At 46.1% G+C, this 17,183-nt stretch overlaps 1 protein-coding gene across 1 annotated transcript in view; it reads left to right on the top strand.

Annotated features, from left to right (window-relative positions):
- Nucleotides 1-17,183, top strand: part of SLC37A2 (solute carrier family 37 member 2) — a 67,586-nt gene that overhangs the window by 29,570 nt on the left and 20,833 nt on the right. The window contains 7 exon segments of the mRNA XM_081843419.1: nucleotides 3,356-3,432; nucleotides 4,542-4,708; nucleotides 6,277-6,314; nucleotides 8,574-8,741; nucleotides 9,913-10,003; nucleotides 10,777-10,839; nucleotides 12,435-12,520. Coding sequence (XP_081699545.1) covers nucleotides 3,356-3,432; nucleotides 4,542-4,708; nucleotides 6,277-6,314; nucleotides 8,574-8,741; nucleotides 9,913-10,003; nucleotides 10,777-10,839; nucleotides 12,435-12,520 — 690 coding nt within the window.

The raw sequence follows: 17,183 nt of genomic DNA, 5'->3' as shown, positions 1-17,183 counted from the left end.
TCATGGGAAAACGGTTTCTGATGCTCAGCTTTGTGGATCTCATAGTCACATGCACTGCAGTCTGAGCAAACAGAAACCTGATATATTTAGCCATCGGAATAACTTAGAGAAAGATGCAGTATATTTTCCCATCCCAGCTGAGCCTGTCTGTCTGAATGACACACACGGCAGTCAAATGAGAGGTTATTGTGTTTGATGACACAGTAACTCCTGGATATGGTGCTTCTGTTTTTGTCTGAACTTCTCAGCTCCACTCTTATGCATATTTCAAAATCGATGATTCAGTAAGTTTCCACGCAACCAATATTACTTTTGTGGCGGTCCTCACCGACACTTTTTTCAATATCTGAGTACTGGCACTTTATTACCGTACCTTAAAAGCGCTGCACTTAAGTACCCTGGCATTTTTGAGAGATACAGTCATACCTTGGGTTACAGACCCTTCAGGTTGTGTTTTTTCAGGTTACCGACCGCCAAAACCAGGAAGAACCAGAACAGGTTACTTCCGGGTTTCGGCAGTTGCGCATGTGCAGAAACACTGTGGGTTGCGGACGCTGCAGGTTGCGAACCTGGATCCTGCATGGATCACATTCTCAACCCGAGCGTCCACTTAACTTTGCTTTCTGTTGTTGTTGTTGTTAACAACAACAACAACAACAACAACAACAACAGTAATAAAAATTTATACCCTGCCCATCTGCCTGAGTTTCCCCAGCCACTCTGGGCGGCTCCCAACAGAATATTAAAAACACAATAAAACATCAGACATTAAAAACTTCCCTGTCAATGTATATTTCCCAGAGCAGTGTACTTACAATTAAAAACAACCCACATGCAATATGGGAAACACCAGTAGCACACTTGGAAATTAAAAATAAGAAAGAAACAGGCTGGGATCTGACAAACAGCTGAGCTGAAACAGTTTGTACTGAAGACACAACAGCAAAGAAAGAAATACCTTAACTTACTTCAAAAAGAAAACACATATAGTGAATTGTCATGGGATGGCTATGCCAAAGAAAGCAGATCAGGTAATTAATAACAATAATAATAACAATAACAATAACAATAACAATAACAATAACAATAACAATAACAATAACAATAATAATAATATCCTATGGGCCTCTGATGGGAGAGAATTTCAGAGCTTTGGGTATAACAGAGCACTTTTCGTGTGGATGTCACTCCAATTGCCATGTGAGATAGAATTTTAAGACCAATCATCCCTGGAATATCTTAAATGTCAGGGGATTTACATCTGAAGAGCGTGAGTGCTTTTCAACTGATTGATTGCATACCAAGCATTTTCTCTAAGTTGTTGACCAAAGCATGATATAACATAGAATTTAATAAACGGATCCACACTGTGGTAATCATTTGTATATAAGACCCCCAAACTTCTTCAAACAGTAGCTTCAAAAGTTAAGCTTGCGACTGTCCCCTTCAGTTTTGATCTCTGTCACTAAACTTTGTCCCCACAGCTCAATTAACTAAAGCTGTTGGTTTGACTCGAGCGATTCATTGATTAATTAACTTATGGAAAAATCCAATACAAGCATTAGTAAGCAATTTCTCGGAGTGATACCTGCGTCCTTATATAACTCCAGTGGATCATTCCATAATGAGCTCGTTTACATTGCTTCCTGGGTGTGATCCTTTCTTTGCTGGCTATTAACATAAAAAGCACAGCTGAAACCTGATCAGGAAATCCATAGTCCATAGCCTGATGTTATTCCTTAAGCATTCCAAAGATTGTTTATGTTTTCAAGGACATCACATGTCTACCTGCTCTCAAATATTTGATTGCCACTTAAAAAAACAACTCAATTTATACTTTAAAAGCTTGTCTTGAGCAGGCTGTGCCATTGATACCAGGGCCAACCAATCAATGCTGAGCAACCTTGAGAAGGTTTTGCCATGAAGACTCAGGCCAACCAATCATCTCTGAGCTCTGGTGGTTTTGTGACAGGTCACAGGGGCTGGCCAATCAACATTGTGCACCTGAAAACCAGGATGGGTATCCCCTAAGCTTGAGCCAAGGGAAGAAAGTAGTTTCTTTGAGGAAAGAAAGCTTAACTCCTTAGCATCTCCACGTAGTGCTCAGAGAGAACTTTTCCTGAAACCCTAGAGAACCGGTTGGGCAAGGCGTCCCATTGTTTTTCCTTCCCAATTGAAACTGGCTCTGGGACAAGTCATGATAATCTCCTCCCACTCCTTCATGGATTTAACTTCACAACTGGTTTGGGTGGGTAGCCCAGCCAGGTTTTGCTCACCGGGAAGTCTAGAATGAAGAGAGGCGAGATGCATCCTGGAAACACCCCCAAATTCGAGTTGACTCAGAAAACCAGGATCCCTGGCTTGCTTACTTGGGAATGAGCAGTGAGGAAGACTTTGTTCCTGCAGCTTTTTTGGGGATGTGTACAATCAGTTGCCAGGGGACTGAGGTTAGCTGTCCTGATGGTCTTGGTGTAGGGCTAAACTAGATGAGGCACTGTAACACAATAATTGTGTGCATGGCTTTTTAAAATACAGTGGTGCCCTGCAAGACGAATGCCTCGCAAGACGGAAAACCCGCTAGACGAAAGAGTTTTCCGTTTTGGAGGTGCTTCGCAAAACGAATTTCCTATGGGCTTGCTTCGCAAGACGAAAATGTCTTGCAAGTTCCTGCGGGTTTTTTTCCCTTCCCCCCCTTTTTCTAAGCCGCTAAGCCGCTTATCAGCTGATCCGCTAAGCCGCTAAGCCACTTAACAGCTGATCCGCTAAGCCGCTTAACAGCTGATCCGCTAAGCCGCTTATCAGCTGATCCGCTAAGCCGCTTATCAGCTGATCCGCTAAGCCGCTTAACAGCTGATCCGCTAAGCCGCTTATCAGCTGATCCGCTAAGCCCCTAAGCCGCTAATCTGCTAAGCCGCTAATGGGCTTGCTTTGCAAGACGAAAAAACCGCAAGACGAAGAGACTCGCGGAACGGATTCTTTTCGTCTTGTGAGGCACCACTGTATATCACAGGTGGAAGAAGTGGGTAGGTTGGAATTGGACCATGGCTTAAGGGTACAGTGGTTCCTTGGTTCTCAAACTTAATCCGTTCCAGAAGTCCAATCCAAAGCAGCTCTGTGAGGGGAACAGGAGAACTCTCCTCACATTTCCCAGAATTTTTGGGGAGGAAGTCATTATTATTTAAAGCCGTATGATGCTGCTTTATATGCATAGTGCAGATGGGGCCTAGCATTAGATACAACCCATTAGTTACAACCCATTGTTTTTCTTATAATGATAAGGCATTGTGCATAATGCTAACTTTGGCTTAACTAGCTGTGTTTTTTCCCTCTCCTGCTCCTTCCACCCACCCACTAGGTCCTCAATGGCTTGGCACAAACAACGGGATGGCCGTCCGTAGTGACATGTGTTGGCAACTGGTTTGGAAAGGGGAAGTGAGTCTCGTTTCCTAATACTATATCTGTCGAACTGTGTCTTGTGGGTGGTTGTTTTGCTTTCAAGTGCCAATTGCTTAATCCTCATCCCAGGAGGAAGTACCAGATTTATTCCCTTGCCAAAATGGAAAATATCACCCTGCACTGGAAAATGAGGGAGTGACCTGATTATGGCACCATCATGGGGCTTTTAAAAAAAAAAAAAATTGCATATGCATTCCTGCCTTTTTGTGAAAGGCATTATGTTAGATGTTTGATGGTGTGTATGTGTTTTTAAAATAGCTTTTTGATGTACTCCATCCAGAGTAATGGGGTAGCATGAAAGTACAGTTAATAAACCAGTAATATAAAATCAGTGACTTGGAGTATCTTCACAAAAACCTTGTGAGGTAGGCTAGGCTGAGCGATAACAACTTGCATGAAGCCAGCCAGTGAGCTTCATGGCTGGGCAGAGATTTGAACTGGGATTGCCTGAATTCCCAATTTGGCAACCCTCTGCTCATTAAACGATTCTGGTATCAGACCTGAGCTGTGGACAGCAGACAGAGGTGAGCCCAGGACCTGAGAAGTGGGAGCTATGGGTCACCCCAGTAGTCAGGACCAAAGGGCAAACGAGCAGGGTTGAGGGAGGAGCAACCATGAATCATGGTTTGCAATCAGTGGTCAAACCAGAATGAGAAACCATGGTTGAAAGTGGGTTTGCAGACCATGATTTGTGAATTCAGACACTATACCAAACCATAGTTTAAGTTTTGGTAAGCATGGTTTGGACACCATTTCTGAATGGAGCCTGAGGGTTTACAATTAGCGACAACAGTCTGAACGAGAAAGTGTGGTTTAATAGGGGTTGGCAAGCCATGCTTTGTGCTAGCTATGGTTGGGAATGATGTCTTAATGGACAAACCATAGCTAAAGGCACTGTTTCTCAAAAGGTTGCTGTGCCATGGAAGCAGGAGTGAACTTCTGAAGCTAAAAGCTGATAGGAGGGAAACTGTGGTTTGCCAGCTGCATGTTCAGAAGCTCAATCTATGGTTTTGGTTCTAAACTATGATCGGTGCAAACTTTGGACTTGCTGTCTGAACTGAGCCATGTCTTTTATATCTTACCAGACGAGGCTTCATCATGGGCATCTGGAATTCGCACACATCTGTCGGAAACATTTTAGGATCCCTGATTGCTGGTGCCTGGGTTTCAGACGCCTGGGGCCTGTCATTCATCGTTCCTGGGATCATCATAGCCAGCATGGGCGTCATTTGCTTCTTGTTCCTCATTGAATGTGAGTGTACGCTGAGCCAAAATGTTTCCCTGCACACAAACACACTTGGCAAAATTGGAGGCACGTGGGTACAGGAAAACAAACAGGAATGAAGTCTGGCAGCAGCAGAAAAAAACCACTCCCTTAAAATCCAAGAGAGTTCAGGAAGTGTTGCCCTCTCTCTGATTTGACTTTATGACAATGGCATTATGTGATTATATGTTGTTGTTGTTAAGCCAACTCAGAGTGAGGGCAAATGCTTTCTGCCCTCACTCTGGAGCCTGGTAGGTGAAACAACTGGTGCCTAGCAAGAGCCAGGACTCCCAGGGGTGTGATCTCCTGTCACCAGACTCATAGAAGAGGAGGTGGAAACAGTAGCAGAAAAACTTAAGGAGGGGCCAGCTTTGTGAAATCTTTTGTCTCCCCAGCCCCCATCCCGAGCACTCCGTTTTGATGCAAAAAAAAGTTCTGAAAATAATTTTTGGCTCGGCCCTATATGCACACCTACCTACTCTTGCTTTGAGAGTGTTTGGGTGCAAACCCAGGAAAGTAATTTCTGCTCTTATAAAATCCATGATATTTACTTCTGACTAAAGTGGTGGCGCTGCGGGTTAAACCACAGAGCCTAGGACTTGGCGATCAGAAGGTCGGTGGTTCGAATCCCCATGTTGGGATGAGCTCCCGTTACTCGGTCCCAGCTCCTGCCAACCTAGCAGTTCGAAAGCATGTCAAAGTGCAAGTAGATAAATAAGTACCACTCTGGTGGGAAGGTAAACGGCATTTCCGTGCGCTGCCCTGGTTTGTCAGAAGCGGCTTAGTCATGCTGGCCATATGACCCAGAAGCTGTACGCCGGCTCCCTTAGCCAATAAAGCAAGATGAGCGCTGCAACACCAGAGCTGGTCACGACTGGACCTAATGGTCAGGGGTCCCATTACCTTTTAAACTCCTTTAGGACCAGTGTGTTAGCCAGAGAGCGGATGCAGTTTATAAGCAATGCATACTTAATATGAGCATATCTGGATAATATAGTTGTGGTAGGAAATAGCAATTCACCAAAGTGAGGGGGGGAGGTGAGAAGCAAAGAGAGGACCTGAATCCAAACATCAGAATTGTCTCAAAAAGCCTCTTAAAAGCCAAAACAATCAAACGGAATCTGCATGTGGCTTATTGGACCATGCAATGTTTAAAAGGCGCAATAGAAACCCAGAGCAGACTCACTGAGGCGGCAATGAACTAGTCTGTGTCAAATTGGGGAGCATTGCTTTTGACCCACATAGGACTTGAGAAGGAACATCTGTGAGCATCCTTGAATTTCATTTCACCAGCGGTAGACGAGCAGATGTTGCCACCTAGTGTTAGAAAGCACTTTCAACTGCTTTTTTCCTCTGCCCTGGCAGGGATGTGCTTTTCTTAGGGTGACCTCCTGCAAGAGAGGCTTTCTGTGCCTTCACAGAATAGGATGCTTGATTAGATGGACCACAGGTCTCATCCAGCCAGGCACTAATTACCTGATTTCCAAACTGGAAACACACACCCCCGTTGCTGCTGTCATCTTGCTCTTTGTAATCCTGTCTCCTCTCCACTTCAGATCCCGAAGACGTCGACTGCAGCCCTCCTCTCCATCACGTAAGTTTTGCACATTCCCCCCAACCACCCACTTACATTTCAATCCTATGCACATTTACCGGGGAGCAAGCACCATTCAATTTAATGAGACTTAGACTTTCCACCACTAACAGCAAACAGCTGTTTCTTCTTCCTTTCAGTATGGAGCATGATGCACTGCTAGAGAAGGGAGGGAGGCAGAAGGAGGTTGAGAGAGTCAATATCCTTTCTTCATGGCTTAATCACTGAACTAGCATCATGCACAGCTTTTATAATTTCAGATTTCAGCTTCTCGTGCATTGCTTCGGGAGCCCTTTGCTGAAAACTGTAGTAATCTGTGTAATGTTACGGTCCCCTTCTCTGCTTTTGGGTCAAACTGTGTTCTTTTTTGGCAAGAATTTTTTTTCCCTCCCGTCTTTCCCTTTCCCCCCACTTTCGCTTATGGGGGTTGTCAATTATGTTGATTTTTTCCAGTTTTTAATTTTTTAAGGAGCAGACGTCTTGCTTTTAACAGTCTCCTTTTATAGGAGAGTTCAGCGCTGCCTCATCGGGGTTTGGGGGCGTTTGCACCGGAGAGTGGATTAGCCCTTTTGCGCAGAGGTCCTCCCTGCATCTTTTTTTTTTAAAACGCTTTATCTTTGGTTTTTAGTTTTTGAGAGGCCTCTTTTTTGCGCTGCCTTAGGCTCAGCTCTCAGGACCCCCCCCCTGCCCTGAGGCTGGGGTGACTTACACTTGGTCCCCCGTTTCTCTCTCCAGCATTGGGTCTGTGTTGAGTTAGCAGGAGCGCAGATCCCCACCCGATCCTTTGGCTCGCTGCTCCGGAAGCCCCTCACTTGGTTTCCAACCCTTAGTATCTTGCACAGCCCTGCAGTCTTCCCTCTTTACCTCTCTGATCGTTGCTGACGGAGTCTGATGGAGCTGAGGCTCTCCCATCTTCCTTATGAGCAGCTTCCATGCTGCTAGAAGGAAAACCAAAACAAGCCAACTCTTTGGGCAAAAGATTCCTGCATTGCAAGGGGATTGGATTAGGATGACCCTCACGGTCCCTTCCAACTCTACAATGATTCTGTTCATTCATTCATTCCATTTATACCCCTCCCTTCCTCCCAAAGGGCTCAACTGGACATACCTTCCTCACATAGTTGGCAACTCTCTCCATGATACAGTTGGGTCATTGATGCGTTCTCCCATCCACATGGGAGCTGCTCCTGCGCATCTGAGACGAGACCTAACTGGCTCTCTTCTCCCCAGCTAATGACTGCACATCGAGCTGCTGTTAAAGGGCTGAGGACTGAGCATGCTCAGTAGCCACTGAATGCTGACTGAGAAGGAATGGCACATCCTGCAAAAGGGCATGGCTGGCTAGAATGCTGGACAGGAGCACCCAATATTGCAACACTTCCCCCCACCCCATAAATTTATTAATTTGGTTTTTCAGATTAAAGTTTTACAATCACATATCCAACATACAACATAAAAACAAGATTCCAAAGAATCTCCTGGACTTCCCTCCTCCCCTTTGTGGGTCCTATTGTTAGCCATTTCCTCCCACATCTTTTATGATGATCCAAATCTTTTACATCTCCATTGTGTCCAAAATTCACCATAGACTACAAGTGATATTCCAATCCTACTAACGATTTTAACTGCTTACCATGGTCGTTAAGATAAGTTATAAATTTCCCCCATTCCTTGTTAAATTTTTGGTCTTCCTGATTTCTGATACTTCCGGTCAATTTAGCCATTTCAGCATCATCCATTAACTTCATCTGCCATTCTTCTCTGGCAGGGACTTCATTTTCTTCCCATCTCTGGGCCAATAACATCCATGCAACCGTGGTTGCATACATAAATAGGATTTTCTGCTCCCTTGGGATTTCGGCACCTAGAAACCTAGAATTCCTAAAAGGAAGGCTTTGGGTGTTTTTTTAAGAAAAAGTTATTTTAAACAAGCTCCCACTTGTGTCAGCCCAATCCCTTGTCATAGCTGGGAAAGGAGAGGCCTGGCTTGGAAAGAACTACCATATCTCAGGGCAGAACATCTGCTATGCACTCAGAAGACCACAGGTTCAATCCTTGGCATCTCTGTGGCAGTAGGGGCTGAGAGAGACCCCCATCTGAAGCCCTGGGGGCCAGCCACTCTAGAGGTAACAGAGCTGGATAGACCAGTGGTCTGACTCAATAAAGAGCAGCTGCTTCTGAGGGAAAGTTCGACAAGTAGAAGGGTCATATCTCAATCCAAACTCCTGAGGTGTTTTTATTTGTTTGTGTCTCTCTCAGACCGCCGGTTTGGAAGAGAAAGGTCTTGAGGCGGGCCACTCCATCAGTGACGGGAGCCTAAATATCTCCAGCAACAGCCGAGAAAACATTGTGGACATGTCGGAAGGTAGCAAAGAATCAACGGAAAACCGGGAAGCCATTAGTTTCATTGATGCCCTACGGATACCTGTGAGTACGACCCCACAGGGGAGGGAGGGTGGGGTGAGTTGTAAGAGGCTAGTTGCAGTGGTAGAACTCCCTTTGTTTCAGTTTACTATATTTATATCCTGGGGTGGGGAGAGAAGACTGGAAAGACGAGAAATTGAAATTGACAGGTGTGCAGTTGTGTGGATCAGATTGGCAGCTGCACACCTGGCAGCTACTGTTTAGTAAGATGATGATGGTGGTGGTGGTGATGGTGATGGTGATAATAATAATAGTTATTATTATTATTATTATTATTATTATTATTATTATTATTATACCCTGCACATCTGGCTGGGTTTTCCCAGCCACTCTGGGCAACTCCCAACAGAATATTAAAAACACAATAAACATCAAATATTAAAAACTTCCCTAAACTTCAGATGTCTTCTAAAAGTCAGATACAGTGGTACCTCAGGTTAAGAACTTAATTCATTCTGGAGGCCTGTTCTTAACCTGAAACTGTTCTTAACCTGAGGTACCACTTTAGCTAATGGGGCTTCCCGCTGCTGCCACGCGATTTCTTTTCTCATCCTGAAGCAAAGTCCTTAACCCAAGGTACTATTTCTGGGTTAGCGGAGTCTGTAACCTGAAGTGGCTGTAACCCGAGGTACCACTGTAGTTGTTTATTTCCTTGACATCGGCTGGGAGGGCGTTCCACAGGGTGGGTGCCACTACCGAGAAGGCCCTCTGCCTGGTTCCCTGTAGCTTCACTTCTCGCAGTGAGGGAACCGCCAGAAGGCCCTCAGAGCTGGACCTCAGTGTCCGGGCTGGACGATGGGGTGGAGATGCTCCTTCAGGTATACTGGGCCGAGGCTGACAAAAGGAGAAAAGGAGATCGGATCATGAATTGATGCATGGGGGTCCATCAGCATTTATCTAGGGGAGGGTAAAGGCAAGCCCTGAATGGAGCCTGGTTTCTCACAAATATATATTTAAAACAAAACAGGAAGATGAATGCCTGCACATTCCCCCTTGTATCTCAAGTTCTGTGGGAATCGGTGGCTTGTGATTCAGGGGGGCAATATCCCCCTTCCCACCCCCACAGACACCCGTACCCCTGTGTCCTATCTGTTTGGGGCCTTTGTCTTTGCAAAAACTGCCTTTCGTTAGCTGCTAATGGTTTTTTTTCCCCCTTTCTCTCTCTTCTCTGCAGGGAGTTGTGGAGTTCTCCTTTTGCCTGCTGTTTGCAAAACTAGTCAGTTACACGTTCCTTTACTGGCTTCCCCTCTACATTGTGAATGTGGGTGAGTTGCAAGGAGCTTGTTATGGAGGCTCCCAATTTGTGATCTGAGAACCTGCTTCAGGAAGTTTTGCTGGTGGGATTTTCCAACGACTCTGAGTCTCCCGAAGGCTGACTTAGGTCCATGTCCTTCATCACACCTAAAGATGGGCCCGTTTTTAAGAAGAAGACAAACTTTTTTTATTTATTTATAAAGAATTCAGTGGGACCTCATTTTATTTTATTCTACTTTGCTGATTGAGAAAAAAATCATTTTATGCTCCCGTTTCAACCCTAACAAGCGCTTCTAAGAAAAGAAAACAGGACAGAATTAAAACAAAAGAATTAAATAGCAGAGTTAAAACAAAAGCCTAGAAGAGCAGAGCTAAAGGCTTCGTTCTCAAAGTACTGGCCCTATTTGGCACAGTAATGGCTACACTGACTGGAAGTGTCTCTCTAGGGTTTCAAATGTAGGAGATGCCAGGGACTTTTTGCATGCAAAACTTATCCTCTTCCATTGAGCTACATCTCCTGCCAACAAGCAGAGAACTGCTTCCAGCCAAGTCAGACCATTGATCTTATCTAACCCAGTTCTGTTGACTCTGACTGGCAGAAGCTGTACAGGGTCAAATGCAGAGGGTCTTCTGCAACTGAGATCTCTTCGACTGGAGGTGTTGGTGATGGTGGAATGGAATGTGGATCCCTTTGCATGCAAACCCTGCACCCCCCACATTTAATTCCATCACATTTTGATCTTCTCTGCTCACCCAGCCATTTCTCCTGTTCTTCTTTTTGCAGCTCATTTCACCGCGAAGAAGGCAGGGGATATGTCCACCCTCTTTGATGTCGGCGGCATAGTCGGTTTGTTGCATCGATTTTCTTTTTCTTTTAAAAAAATTAATTTTAGTAGTGTGATTATATTTGTGTGCATAGATACCTGTCAGGGAACTGCCATCGGAGCCAGAGGCGGAGGGAAGGCTCCAGAGGGATGCCGGAGAGGGTCCCAGTAGGGAGAGAGGCAGCCCATCCACTGGGGAAGGAAATCAACGTAGCACCAGTGGAGGAGGGGGGCAGATGGGGGAATCGGAGAGAAGGCTCCAGGACTCCTCGCCGGAGACCAGCGGGGAGAGTACGGGTCCTCCGCTGCCCACACCCTCCCTGCGCAGAAGACTTCCGCGCAGGGAGAGTAGGAGGAGACTGGGCGTCAAAGAACTTCTTTGCTGGAAGAAGTTCAAGAAACGCCCACTGACGGATTCTGCCAGGGATTGAGACAGCCACGGATGGGTGGCTGTCCGGACAGAAAGGGTTCACCCAGGTAACCCAGCCAGGTGTGGCGCCGACTTACGCACGAGCAACCCCCTAGAACCATTACAATACCAAAACAAAACAAAGCAAGATGAAGTCCGATTATCCAAAGCCAAAGGAAAATGAATATCCAGAACTAATAACAGACAAAGCAAATTTAACAAACTTCGCCAAAGTCAGATACGGCAACTGAAAATCACTGGGTTTCAAGGCACGGCAAATGGGTTTACATTATCCTGGAGCTCATTACTGCAGTAAATTATAAAAAGACTCATTTTTGTCTGCAAATTTATTTGGCTGAACTCTGGGAAAGTGCTTTGACGTTCACAGCGTGTTATTCTTTGAAGGAGAACTACCTGAAAATGATTGACAGGTGGCATTTAACTCTGAGCAGGCTCGCTAAGATGTGCAAGACTGAATAAGATAAGTGCTGGAGATGCAAAGAGGTTGAGGGAACATTCTTTCATTGTGGTGGACTTCTAAAAGGGTAAAAGAGTATTGGGAAATGATACATCATGAATTGGGAAAAATGTTCAAAAGTACTCCCCCCCCCCAAAAAAAAAAACAACCCAGAGTCCTTTCTGTTGGGGATAATTCAGAAGGAAATTCCCAGGTGTAAAAAAAGGTTATTTGTGTATGCCACTACTGCGGCACATGTTGTTAGCTGAAAAATGGAAAATGAGTGAAGTCCCAACCAAAGAAGAGTAGCAACTTAAGCTGATGGAATATGTGCAGCTTGCACACTTAACATATAGAATAAGAGAACAAGAAGAATATACATTTAGAGAAGATTGGAAAACGTTTATTGAATATATGGGAAATAACTCTGTGCAGCTGAAAATGCTGGCAGCATCAAGATAATTTCAACAGTGTAAATAAGTTATGATGGATGTAATAATGGAATACTGGATGGTATAGTTTTTGTAAAATATGCAGGGATTTATGATATGTAAAATGAAACATGGGAGGAGAAGAAGGGAAGTCATTGATATTTTAGGATGTAAAAATGAGTACTTTAAATGGTAAAACAGAAAATCTGATATTTATTTGGCTTGTCGAAGGCCTATAAGTGAATTCATGGCTCTCAGACCTGACATTCTCCACTCTTTGCCAACTTCCGAAAGTGACCTGTGACTTTTTCCCCCCTGCAGGAGGCATCCTGGCAGGTCTTATCTCTGACTACACAGGTGGCAGGGGCACGACATGCTGTACGATGCTCATTTTGGCTGTTCCCATGGTGAGTTTCCCTATTGCGCACTTCCAGCTTCAGAGGCAGCAAGGTGATAAATACCAGTTGCGTGTCCAGGCACTATAGACCCACTATTTTTGGGTCACATACCCGCAGCTTCAGGTTGTGCAATCATAGGTGGCTGGGAGGTCTTGTGCAACAAACCTACTTCCCCAAATAATTGGACCTTTTTTCAAGAGGTGACGGAGAAATGCACTGAAAAGGATGGGATAACACTTGCTTTGGCAGGACATCCTCTAACATCCCCGCAAATGAATGCTCATGAAAGAGCCAATGTCATCTAAGTTCCCTGAGAGCAAATGGAGATGAATGTTCAATAAACAAGTCATCTGGGCGTGCCCTTTGCTTACTTTAGTCGCCGTTTTTCTACACCACCTTGTGGTGGCTAGGGCTTATGGGAGTTGTAGTCCAAAACATCTGAAGGGCACCAGGTTGGCAAAGGCTGAACTGAAAAGTAGAGAGGGCAAGCCCAAATCCCAGTGGATCATAGTTTGATAGCCTCTCACCCTTCCTATGCATGACTTGACCATGTCCACACGTAATAATGATAATTTATTATTATTTATACTCCGCCCATTTGGCTGGGTGGCTCCCAACAGCCAATCTGGGTGGCTCCCAACAGAATAATAATAATAATAAAGCGACAAAACATTAAACATTAAAAACTTCCCTAAACAGGGCTGCCTTCAGTTGTCTTTTAAAAGTAAAATAGTTGCTTATTGCCTTGACATCTGATGGGAGTGCGTTCCACAGGGCAGGGACCACTACCAAGAAGGCTCCCAATCGAGTATTAAAAACAATACAGCATTAAATATTAAAAACTTCCCTAAACAGGGCTGCCTTCAGATGTCTTTTAAAGATAGGATAGCTGCTTATTTCCTTCACATGTGAAGGGAGGGCGTTCTGTCTGGTTCCTTGTAACTTGGCTTCTCACAAGGAGGGAACCACCTGAAGGCCCTCGGAGCTGGACCTCAATGTCCAGGTTGGACGATGGGGGTGGAGCAGCAATGTCCCGGAGGCCTCTCTCAGGCCTCTTAAGCTGTGGTGGTGAGTGCAGGCCCCGCCCCCTAGGCCAGATGGAGTTGGCAGGAGAGGGAGCGGTCCCCCCAGCACTCACAAGAGCAGCAGCAGCAATGTCCCGAAGGCCCTGATGGAGGCCCTCAACTTGGCTTCTCACAGCAAGGGAACTGCCAGAAGGCCCTCGGCACTGGACCTCAGTGTCCGGGCAGAATGATGGGGGTGGAGACGCTCCTTCAGGTATACTGGACCGAGGACATTTAGGGCTTTGAAATGTTAGAGACTTCATATTCTGTAAATTCAGAATCTAGACCAGAATGGAAAAATCCAGGCAGCAATATTTTTATTGACTTTGGTTTATTTGTCAGACAAGCAAAGCAAAGTGGGTACATTCAGGAAAAATGAGAGAATGCCCACGAACACCAGGGGCAGACAACTTTTATACCTTTTGGCAAAAGCACAGTTCAGCCCTTGACCCACCCCTTACACATTCCTGCTCAACCAATTAAAGAATTGATGGTGGCCCTTCGGTTCCAGGCTGCGTTATCCACTAGGTGGCGCTGCAAGTTTAAAATCTATCTGACCTCTTTGCAATTCCTGGTAAAACCACATCGGCCATCCGTGTTCTCACCTTATTTTGTGGTGGGCTACATCTTTCCTGTTGTTCGCTCTATTCTCGGTCTGTTTACTGGAATTGGGTCAGCAGCTAGAGCAGGTGTGAAGTGCTCAGACCACATTTGCTGCATTTGCAAAGAATGCTTTTGCAAACAGAAGAGAGATAGCTTTTAGCCTTTTAGTTTGCTTTCTAAGATGGCTTTCAGCTTATAAAATGGCTCCAGCCTGGCTCTCCAAAGTGGACCCAGGTGGACCCCTGGTCCTTACTCCTTCATTCCCCCCTTTCCATCACGAAAATGCTGACCAATTCCGGTTCATCATTTTCGTTTTGATGGACCTATAGGTCATAGAGAGCCAGATGGGAAAAGTTGGCATGGGAGGCCAGGGGACTCTTTCCCGCTTTGGCCAATGCCAGCAAAAATACATGAACATCCAAAGAAAGAGGGCAGTACATACCACTCCTACCCACCAACCTCAATATTTCCATAGTTCCTCCCACCAATACTCGGGGTCATTCCTAATATTCTTTTACTGCTGAAGGGCCCACTGATATTCGTATTCTATAAACACTTGGGCCTCTGGGGTCATCTTCCACCTTATTTCGGAAGCTCCCACCACTTGGATCAACTTCCCAACTATTCCCGGTGGGTGGGGACCCCTGTGGTCTCCTGGGAGAGTACTATATCCAAAAGGGGCTTCTTCCACGTAAATGATGTTGCACCCACAAGAATATATCCACCCCTGCAACGGCCTGACACACACGGAGTGACTATATCAAGGGGTTCTGGTCCCAATACCAAAAGTCCTAGTGGTGCCTCTAAATTTGCTGGAGAGCAAGTTTCTACGCTGGGGATGCTGCCCTCGGGCACCCCTCCCATCCAATTCTTCTGGAACTAGGTGCCCTGTCTGTCTACTGGGTGGCAACTCTTATGCAGCCACAAGAATACCCTGCCACATTCAAGGGTGGAGTTACCAGGCCCAGTAGTTCAGGTAGTATTCTGGGATTTTGGGAGACTCGAGCCACCACAATAATCAGAGGTGGTGCTGCAGAATTTATAGACACCTGTTCAGCAATTTTAATGTGCACCTGATTCAGACACCCTCCCATGCAACACCTGGAGTAAGATTTGGGCCTGGTTTATCAAATGGGGTTGGTACAGTGGTACCCCGCAAGACGAACCAGTCATAGCAGAGGTCAGCAGGCCAATAGGGTTGGTATGGCTCGGTAGGGTCAGGGCAATAAGACATAGAGCAAATCAATACAGAAAATAAGAGAGAAAAGATAAAGTCTTTGTGACTGTCCTTGTGATGAGTAGTCGCAGGATCTCGTTGCCCGTGGCTCAACGCATTCCCGGTAGCGTCAAACACAAGGTGATGATCAGCTTCAGAGGGTCAGCAGGATTTCAGACGCGTGTGATGTACCCAGGGGATCACCTCGGCTACTTTCACTGCAGTTGGGGATGAGGGGGTCGCCAGACGCTGTCACCCAGAGGAACTGGTGAACCGGCTCAGTGAGACTGCCGCGGGACTGCACGATGTACGCTCGAGGGAATACCTGGAAAGGAAGCAAACACACACACGACAAACAAAGGGATTGCACTTGTCCTTGGGTGATGTGATTTTTTCATCTGCCCCAAACTGGCGGGGATGTCTCGGACGAAAGGAGGTGGCCTGCCATATAAAAGCTCAAAGGGTGATAGTCTCTTGGTTGGTGCACAGGACACAGTTTTGGGATATAGCAGCAGTTAGTTATAGCAACAGTTAGTTGTAGCAGCAGTTAGTTGAGATAGGTTGGTGATGTAGAATATTCTCCCAAGGTGTGCTTTAGCAGCTGGGCTTCCCAAATGGGTGGATTCGTGGTAATTCTTCACAATCACGCTGGCCAGATGCTGGGGCACCAAAAACACAGCTGTCTGGTCCTTCCTGGAGCGTTGCTCCTTCTTGGCTTGCCCTCTGCTGTTCATCAAGGGTGTAACGCTGTTCCACCTCGTCTGGAGTGAGTTCTGGGATTATTCTTTTGGCATAGCAGGCATTTTCTGGAAATCTGGGCTGCCAGTTGATAAAGGTTGGCTATATAGACATACTTCTCCAGCTGCTTGGTTGTGGCATCTGGCCTCATGTGGGTGGACTCATAGTATCTGGTTTGTTAGCAGTGCTTAAGATCGCTTCTGGGACCACTGCTCCAATAACTGAGGCTGGGGCTGGTTACCGGGCTGCTTCCTTGGCCACTCTGTCTGCCAATCGATTTCCCTTGGCCACTTCTCCTGGTCCAGTCTTGTGTCCATAATCTCAATGCAATCGTGTGTCTGCTCCTCACCTTCTCCTACCGGCAACAGGGTAGCTGGGTTGAGGGCGGTGGTGACCATGTCCCGACCTCTGCTATGGCCTTTGCAGTGCATCACATCAATCTCTTTGGGGGCCCATACAGCTTCTAGTAACGTCTCAACTTCTGGACCGTATTTCAGAGCTTTCCCGGCTCTTTCCATAGGGCGCCATGCGCATGCAGGGTTAAGAAGGCATATTTAGAATCAGTATAGATGTTAGCCTTGCATCCAGCTGCCAATTGCATGGCAATGCCTTTCGCTGTTGGACTTCACCTCAAAGGACAAATAACTCTTGGAGACTTTGGCCTCCTCAGAACTCTTGGAATGGCTTGCCTGGCCTGCACCCCCACTTTTGGGTGCTCTATTGCCTGAGGAACAGCTTGCCACTGCCTTTTCAGCCTTTCTCCAACACACAGTCCATCACACAGATGCATTGAACCATAGAAACAACTTCCCAAAGCAACCTCAGCCCCCTCTGGGCTTGGTACTCAGCCCCCTCTGGGCTTGGTACTCTTTCTGGGCATCCTCTAGGCCCCTCTGGTCTGGCTTCTACTGCGGCCTGACATGCCGTCTTCACTGCTTGCCACACAACCCACGGCTGCTCAAGAGCATCAACCACGTCTGCTTCACAAGCCTCCACTGCGCCTGTAAACTTCTTAATGGGCTGGGCAAAGCCTGTTTCAGCCTGTGTACTT

The sequence above is a fragment of the Podarcis erhardii genome (assembly GCF_964252035.2).
Source record: "Podarcis erhardii genome assembly, chromosome: 16".
NCBI classification, from domain to species: Eukaryota; Metazoa; Chordata; class Lepidosauria; order Squamata; family Lacertidae; genus Podarcis; species Podarcis erhardii.
This window is presented reverse-complemented; position numbering and strand designations above follow the sequence as displayed.